The sequence below is a fragment of the Clupea harengus genome, chromosome 11 (assembly GCF_900700415.2).
Source record: "Clupea harengus chromosome 11, Ch_v2.0.2, whole genome shotgun sequence".
Taxonomy (NCBI): Eukaryota; Metazoa; Chordata; class Actinopteri; order Clupeiformes; family Clupeidae; genus Clupea; species Clupea harengus.
The window spans coordinates 23,746,081-23,755,428 of NC_045162.1; the positions used below are offsets into that span (position 1 = coordinate 23,746,081).

At 43.3% G+C, this 9,348-nt stretch overlaps 1 protein-coding gene across 1 annotated transcript in view; it reads left to right on the top strand.

The window, feature by feature from the left end:
* Window positions 1–9,348, top strand: part of LOC105894638 (SREBF chaperone) — a 30,653-nt gene that overhangs the window by 14,086 nt on the left and 7,219 nt on the right. Inside the window, exons 10-14 of the mRNA XM_031576396.2 lie at window positions 827–921; window positions 1,160–1,258; window positions 1,486–1,698; window positions 1,908–2,257; window positions 2,657–2,803. Of these exons, the coding sequence (XP_031432256.1) occupies window positions 827–921; window positions 1,160–1,258; window positions 1,486–1,698; window positions 1,908–2,257; window positions 2,657–2,803 (904 nt within the window). The remainder of the gene's footprint in view (window positions 1–826; window positions 922–1,159; window positions 1,259–1,485; window positions 1,699–1,907; window positions 2,258–2,656; window positions 2,804–9,348) is intronic.

The following is a 9,348-nucleotide window of genomic DNA, read 5'->3' on the forward strand; positions in this document are numbered from 1 at the left end:
GTATCAGGAAGTCTTAGCATGCAGTCTAAAAACTATGAAGTGAGAATAGAGTTCACTGGGTTGAATTGAGTTATGTGAGACCAAATCAGATTTGGGTATATCAGGACAAACATGTTCCACAGCACTTTGCAAAAGGACTCGGGTCTAGAGTTCTCAGCAAATGCGCATAGTGGAAAGAAAAAGTACATGACTTTGCTGGAATTCAGTAAATGATATCACTTTTTTGTTACAGTACACCCATGTGTGAGAAAATGGTTGGCACTGGCTCAACTGGTTTCCTGGAAGCCCACACACTGATCCCTGTGTTACGTGCACGGCTCACATGCATGAAACATAAAGGGGAGGCTACGCAGAATTATAATAATAATAATAATAATAATAATAATACCTTATTTATTAATGGTTACAGGTATATATTTATCTATTAATTATAAGCAAAACGTGTAGTGAATGTCAGTGTTGTGAATAGAAACCAAAGATGTAAGTCAGTTAAATGGTAATCCAAAACAAACGACGACGATAATCCAAAATCCTACGACAACAATCCAAAACCAAAGAGTTCTCCAAATCCAATCTCTATCAACGACCAACGATAACCAAATGCCGGGAATCCAAAGCTCTCCCGACTGCCGTCTGATCAGGGCTTTTGTAGCCCATCCAATCACTGAAACACCTGCTTCCAATTACCTGCTGTAGAGACAGAGACAGAACAGGCATGCAATATCACAGGGCGGGGCCTAGAACCGCCAGGGTCGAAACACCTTACACCTTTAGAGACAGTTGGTTAGAATGGCTGTTCTATACTAAATGTGAAAATGTTCCTCAGGTCTGAGCAATGAGAGCTGGTCCATCATGAAGAACATGGCCACGGAGCTTGGCATCATTCTCATAGGATACTTTACCTTAGTGCCCGCCATCCAGGTACTGCAACATTCAACAGATGCCCAGCCCTTATTCCAAACATACCCTTAGCTCTTATATCTATGCTTTGTTCTTACATTTGTGTATAAGTGCTTTTTAAAGGGCTTGTTTTGCTGATCTGTGTACTACTTGATACCTAAACTCTGTAGGTAGAGGATTGGACACGTGTTTGTTATATTCTATTGTATTAATTCTCTAGTCATCATCCTCCAGTATTGACTGTGTCCTCTCCTTGCAGGAGTTCTGTTTGTTTGCTGTGGTTGGCCTGGTGTCCGATTTCTTTCTGCAGATGTTCTTCTTCACCACAATCCTCTCCATCGATATCCGTCGCATGGAGGTGAGAGCGGAACATTCTGTTTGCTTGCCATGTTTACTCTTCTCTCCCCCGCTGTCCTCGGGTCACAGATGGACTCAATCATTCTTCTTGGTTTTGGAGATTTGTTTATTGTTATGGAATTGTTGTATGGAATTTCAAGTGGTGTTGTCAAGAAGACTCAGAGATACGGCAACAAATGTTAGTTGAAGAACTGGAAATACATTTTCCATTCTGTCCTCTGCACACAGCTGGCTGATCTGAACAGGCGTCTCCCGGCCGAGGCAGGAATGCCCCCTTCCAAACCTGGCCCTCTGCGTCCCCGTGAGACGCCCCCTCCCCCACGGCCCTCCCCCCACACCATCACACTCCAGGCGCCGGCCTTCCGGAACCTTCGGCTGCCTAAGAGGCTGCGGGTGGTGTACTTCCTGGCTCGCACGCGCCTGGCCCAGCGTATCATTATGGTAAGAGTTCCATCGGGATCAAAGGCTTGGATCTTTGCAGCCAGCTTGCACAAGGAATTGACACCAAAGTAACCACGATTTGTTTGTTTGGTCAATCCGAGTGCATCACAGTTCTCTCAAAAATCTTGTCTTAGAAATGGGAGGCATGTAGACATGTTACTGCTATTAAAAGATGCTTAAATCATTTTTTGTGTTATTTTCTTGTCCAGGTAGGCACAGTCATCTGGATTGGTATCCTAGTCTACACTGACCCTGCAGGACTGAGGACCTTCCTGGCTGCCCAGGTGTCTGAGCAAAGCCCTCTTGGGGAGGCTGGGCTGCCCCCCCACCTCGGGGTCGCCCCTGTCTTCCCCGGAGGGGACCCCACCAGCACTCTGAGTGTGCTCCCCGCCCCCGAGCCCACCCCAATTCCAGAGAACCAATCCCACGGCCACGGGAGCCACGACGGCCGCAGCCCCCAGATCACATGGGGCCCAGAGGACGAGGAGGGCTGGAGAAGGCTGTCCTACCGCCACTGGCCCTCTCTCTTCAGCTACTACAACATCACCTTGGCCAAGAAGTGAGTATGGACCTTGCCCCAAGCTCTGAGGGGGGGAGGTGTACACTTTACACTACACTGTACTGAGTGAGTAATTGAGTTGGTAGTAGCTTACTACTTCTAAATAACTCTGAGATTCTTCTGAATGAAGAGTGCTTTACAAATAAAATGAATTATTATTATTATTATTAATAATAAATATTGAACTGTAATTGGTTCAACCCCATCTAAGCACACTTAAAGACATAAAGACCACTTAAGACCTACATATCCATCCAGTACTTTGTATTGCTGAATAACAGTATTTCAACTTGCTGAACTGGGCTGACTTGAATTCAAGTGTCTCTAGATGTAGTCCGTGAGATGCCTGTCTCCTTGATGCAGAACATTTATCCTCCACTCTGGCACCTGTCCCCGCAGGTACATCAGCATCCTTCCAGTCATCCCCGTCACGCTGCATGTCACGTCTCAGGAGGCTATCGAGATGCGTCACCCCCAGGACACGCGTCATGCCCCTCCCCTGCACCCCAGGGCCCCAGACCTGCAGACCGACCTCACCCTTTACAAGTCAGTCTCTTCCCCGGCCCCTACACGCACATATTATGATGTGCGAATTCAATGCAAAATCAGCAATTTACTGCATTTTTTTTAGATGCTGATAATTTTCTTAGCATTAAATTGCAACTTATTTCTGCTGCTTTTGCATCCTGATGGTGGTATAAGGTTATGCACAGTCTGTCTCTCCACTGCTTAATATCCCAGTCGTTTTGGTGTCTGATGGATTGACGACTGCAGTGAAGCTTGGTATTAGACATTGGCTTTACATTCACAACATAGCTGCATCTATTAGATCACAAATCTCATTAAAAGTTAAATTAACTACTTACATATTATCATTCTGACATGTGTTCAGTTGTGAAATTGAGAAATTCTAACAGGAAGGTAAGATTATATTGAATATAGGCCTATATTGTTGCATCCAACTATTTATTTAGCTAGACCCTATTCACAATGTGAATTAGATCTGGTTATACCAGGCTTGAGTTTAAGTGGGGTTTAAAGAGAAACAGAAGTTGCAAACATTTTCGAAATTGTCACCATAAAATCTGTAAAAAAACAAATTGTGAAATCCTGGGGGGACTCAAAATAGTGATAAACCCTTGGGGTTTAACTGTTACAAACTGCCATGAAAAGGTTTCTAGACACTACATTGGGCATATATCTGTGGCGCTTCTCAGCTTGACTGTACACTTTTGTTGCCATTATGATGTAGTTCAACAGGTGTGTGTGTGTGTGTGTGTGTGTGTGTGTGTGTTCATTGTTCTGTGTGTGCGCATGGGTGTGTTTTGAAGGTTGATGATCAGATATGAGTAAAGTATTGGGTCAGACCTCCAAGGACACATCACAGTAACCTTGTGGTTAGATGAGTCATCTTGTTGATATGACTCAGGGTCATTTCAAGCAAATCAATCAGTTAGTGTCTCCAACTTGTAGGCATATAGCTGTTAGTCCACATGAGATAATAATGGATAATATAAATCCTTGCTTCTGTGTTTACAGTGGCATTAATGCCATATAACATCATGGTGGACATTTTTTTTTAAATGTTTAATAGAATAGCACAGTATGTCAACCTAAATGGAGAGGTTGCTGGTTTTCAGTGACTGAGAGAAGGGGATAAAGGTGTTCCACCCCTTGTGAAGCCTGATGCATGATGTGAAGCAGGTCTGGGGTGTGTTCTTGAGATAATCTTCTCTGAATGAGGGTGTGTACGTGCTCAACTGTCAAGTACCAGTTACCTGACCACAGTGGAAGTTCTGGTATTTCAGGTGTTCCTTCTTTGACTCCTGGGAAAACGTGCTCTAATCCAACAGTACAACTTGAGTGAGAGTGGGCTTGCTGAAGGATATCCCCATGGCTGTGTTTGAGTTTGAAGACCCCACATTGGGTTTTTTGTTCCATTTATTTGGATTTAGTTCTTTCATTCTGCCCCCAAAAATAGTTCAGCACTGAATGCTGTCACTCTGCACCAAAATACGCCTTCAGTTCCACCACATTTACATTGTCTATCTTTTCCAGATCAGTACCCTAACACACTCTGTTGAAATTGTTTGGTCCTAATTGTTTCTCAACTCTAACAGGCCCTTTCCAGTGTGGTGCAAGTTTGGCTGAGAATTTATTTGAGCCTTTGGACATGGGATGGGCACGGATCCAGACTAGATCTCAGACTATAAATTACACATTTGCGCCAGTCATTATAATGTCAGGCTTGTCTGTCTTTTGCTGCACCCTTGTGTCTCTTAAAAAAAAAAATTAGTTTAAAGATTTATTTATGGGCTTTTTAGCCTTTATTTGGATAGGACAGTGAAGTATTTTGGACAGGAAGTGAGGAGGTGGGGAGAGGATCGGGAAAAGACAGCAGGCCGGAATCAAACCTGTGTCCCCCAGCATTGTAGCCCGTAAATGGGGGGCTTATTGGCTCGCGCCACAGTGCCCCCCTGCCATGTGTCTTTCTACCTCTTTGAGCAACTTTGCATGTAGGAGTATAGTGTGGTATGCAGCGGTGTGAGGTAAGGGGGCTTTATGGAGGAGGCGTTCTATGGGTCCTTAATAGAACATACCAAGGCAGTGACTGCCGAAGTGACGCCCGTGGTTTTATGTACAGCATGAACATGCCAGAGACATCTGTCTTTTGAAGCTTCCCTGAGGGTTTAACCGTGATGTCCTTGTACTCTTGACATTTTTGCACATATTTCCACTAGGGATGGGCATTCGATTAAATTGTCTTAATCGATCGTCGGGAGAATTAACGATCGATTTTCGATTAATCATTAATATTTTTATATTAAAATTCACTATTTATAGGCTATATTAAAATGCAGTGAAAATAGAAAAAACACAGCGTGTTTCCTCATTGAGATCTTTATTACAAGATGAACAACTCTTGTGGCAGTTAAACTTACACGATGGACAACTCTTGTGGCAGTTAAAACGGGATCCGTTCAATGGTTACACTTCAAAATATGCGCTGCTGTACTCTTAAGCAGCGGAGCCGACAGCTAGAAGCCGGTGCTCATAAACACAACTTTTTTTTTTCTCTCTGACTAATTAATCTCACATTTTGAAATTCATTCATCTAGATTCATCGTGATTAAAAGTTTGTTTTCTTCTAAAGACTAAATCTTATAAATTAACGAGTAATCACTTCAGACAGCGTGTATTTTAGACATTGTTGTTTAATTGTATTTTTTTCGTGCTCTCTCGCCGTCATACAAGGAATGTATGCGAGACACAATGGTGCCCCTCGACGGTAAATCGTAAGAATTGTCCTCTGAAGCAATTCAAATCACCTCAGTCAGCCCACCGTCTTCAACTATGTTGATGGGCCGACAGTCACCGGCAACCTAAACTGCTACAGCGTTGGTAACCTTTTCACGGACTGGTCTAGTAAATTTCCTAGAGAAGTCGTGGAGTGTGGGTTGGCGACCATCTAACCTGGGACTGCTTTCTGTCGGGTGCTTTGCATTAGGGTGATAACTTAAAGACGAGCTGCTTCTGTGATAGCTACATTCAGCTTGACAAATGCTACATACAACTTTAGTTTTGTCGATTGTTCTGTCATTTTGCCTCTTAAACAGAAACTTTCCGCCCAACAATCCCTCAGCTTTCTCCATCTTCAACTACCGTCTCGGTCTCTTCTATCTAACTTTTTGTTATATTTTAGTCTTGTCTTGCTTGTCCTAAAATGTCAAAGCGACTTTGGGTATATAGAAAAGCGCTATACAAAATTTAAGTATTATTATTATTATTATTATTATAACTGACTGCAGACACGCAGCAGTTTCGTGCCATGGGTCAAAGCGCACCGGAAGTAAACAAAGTTGCATTCAAATATTTGATTGCATTAATCTCGGCCACAATAATCTCATAGAATAACACGTTAACTTTGACAGCCCTAAAAATAAATAAATTACACACACACTACGCAACAGAACATGCATTAGTTTTAATTGATGAAAAAATTATTTCATCGAGGAAATTCTTAATGATCAATTAATCGATCGTCGATTAATTATGCCCATCCCTAATTTCCACACATCTTTCCTTATCGTGGGCCACCATGGTTTTCATCATTCCTTCTCCACCACTACCACCATATCTTGATGGCACTTCTCCGTACAACACCCCTTGTTGTTCTTGGTAATGTACCCTGCCAACCTTGGTTGGATGGTTGGCCTCTCTGACCTGCTCACAAAGAAGTTTTTCTTCTGAGCCAGCTCTATATCAGATACAAATTTGGGAAGGTCTGCCCAGTAGCTTTTTGCCATTGCCAATCAGGCATTTTCCGCTACCACAACAGGAGCTTGGGATAAAGTATCTGGTACAATGTTGCAGTATCCTTTACTGGCCCAAGCCAATGCACTGTGGTCAAATGTGGTACCCTCCTAATAATGTCGCCATTTCGCCACCTCTCTAAGCACAGCTGGGCTCCATTTCTCTTAGGCCTGTGCTGCTGGTGTCCGTCTCTTAGCCGCACGTCACTGGCGTCCGTTTGGATTTTGAAACGGGGGATGACATGAGTGCTTTTTTAGGTGCCAAGAAGGCACACGGACATTTTTCAGTCCACTCCCATGTAAACCCCAATTCTTATTCAACGCAGCAGCCAGATATGCTAGTCTGGGGGTAAACTTCTGGTACCACCCTACTAACCCAAGGTTTGGGGTATTCTGAGATTGATGCCATTTTCATGGGGTCTACCTCTACCGGATACGATATGGCCCAAGAAAGATAGAGTCATGAGTAGATGGCACTTCTTCACATTAAGCCTGCTGTAATTGGGCAAATACTGCATCCGAATCAGATCAAGGGCTGCTCTGGGATCTTAAAAAGAACAATGATGTCCTCACCCGAGCCTTGTTCCATCAGCCGCTGGAAGGTGGCACCAGTGTTTCTCAAACCAAATGGCATGGATTTAAATGGGAAGAAGCCTTCAGAAGTTATGACGGCAGTCTTTTAAGCGCCTTGAGACAATTGTATTGTTTTGGCGCTATATAAATTGAATTTAATTGAATTTGGTCTTGCTCTCTTCATCCAGTCACTTGCCATTACCCACTTTGCAAGTCCAGTGTGCTGAAATGCGCCACCCCTTGCATAGAATCCATAATATCGTGGTGGACCATAGGTGTAGGCATCATTGTAAGTTTTAGCATTCAGACCTCCGTAATTCACACAGAATCTGAATGAACCGTCCGGCTTGGGGACCAGAACCACCGGTAAAGCCCAAGCAGAGGATGATTGCTCAATTATGTCATCTTTTAGCATCTTCTGTATGTGTTGATGGATAATGGCCTGTTTCTGAGGGGATGTTCTGTAAGCCACAGGCACTTCCTCAGTAGTTATAATTAGATGCTGGACAGCGCAGGTGGAGCCCATTTCCTCATTCCAAACATTGTTCTACTTCCGCAGCAAGGGTTGGACAGCCTTGAGCTGGGAGTCTCTGTTAAGGCCAACAAATGATCATGTGGTCATATGAAGCATTACTCCGACATCACCTGTAGTCCACCTCAGAGAGTTTCTGGTAAGGAGATGATGTGCCTCACGCCCAGGCATCCAGCACTTTCCTTAGCGAGGTTGAATGGTCGTTTGACTGGCGAGGAGAAAATCTAAGCCCAGTAGAACTGGCATGTGCAAAAGTTAATCTTTTAACACATAGGAGTCTCCTCTGTACGTGACGTCATGCATGTTCAGCATCAGTGGTATTTTCCCCTCAGCTCTGCCCTCTTGCCCATCTGCCATTCTGAAAGCTTGATCGTCACAGCGCTGCAGGCACTCCCCTCTCTGGGCAATCTGTTTCCACAAGCTTTCTCTGATAAGAGTTTATGTGCTCCCGTTATCCAACACAGTATCACCACGAGGCCTCCTAGTCTGTATTGAAGAAGTGTGGGGATGCCCTTCGTGGGCATGAGTGGGCATGAGTGGGCATGAGTGGGCATGCCGATAGTCATAAGAGAAGTCCTTCAAACACTGGGATGGAGTTTTGACTGCCACATGCAACTGTTCCTCTATCTCCGACTGATAATCAGATTGTAAAATCACTTTTATGAAAGCAGCTTTAATTTCTCTCCAGTTCTTTATGTTTTGTCTGGTAGCCATCCATCAACTACAGGTGGGTCCTTTCAGATCTGTGCCGAATGTTTTCAGTACCTTCTGATTTCTTAACAGTAGTAAGGACACACGAAGTCTAAAACATCCGTGATGCTTGTGGACCCCCCACATTTAGGGAAATCCTTGCCAATAGGAGACTCAGAGCTTCCACTCTGTGCCCAGAGCCCAGGGCACCCTGATGGTCATCTACACAATGATATCAAACGCGGAGGGATTACTTGCAGTGGAGACTCTGAGTGGGATCGGCCTCTTGTTCAATCGGAAATGGATCTGTTGTATAAAGAGTCATAAACCAATTACGTTAGACCGTGAGTGAACGAGGGCAGTGTGTGTCTGTGTGCTGTGTACTTTTTCTGGCTGATTTAACACATTGGTCAAGGCTGGTTAATGATTGAACTTAATGTCCGATAACAGATGTACCAGAGTTTAGATGCAATATGGTAGTGATAGAACAAGAAGCAATCAAAGCTCCATTTACACCATAATTATGTGTATGTGTTGATTTTTGTTTGTTTGTGCATTTGTGTACATTGACTCAAAATTAAGCAAACTCACTCAAAATCAACTCAAATTCAAACCTTAACTTGAATTACACAAAACAAAAATGTAAGTTATTCTTATGTAATATAAGGTTTGATAGATTGAGGAACAGTAAATATTTTATATTTAAAGAGTTGTAAATCTGCAAAACAAAACTGTTTAAGTTACCCTGTAATGAAATAATGAAGTTAGCAATCCAACCCGCAAGTTAACATTAACTTAATTAACAACATCAAAGCAATACATCATGTTCAGATCCATGGATTATACCAGAGAATTCAGGCTCTGATTGTACTGAATAGATCTCGTATTAATCCACCATCTGTTGCATGTTTGCAGCCTACTGGAAGAGAAGACATCAATACTGTGAAGGTGGGGGGGGGGGGATAACCTATAGATATTTCTAT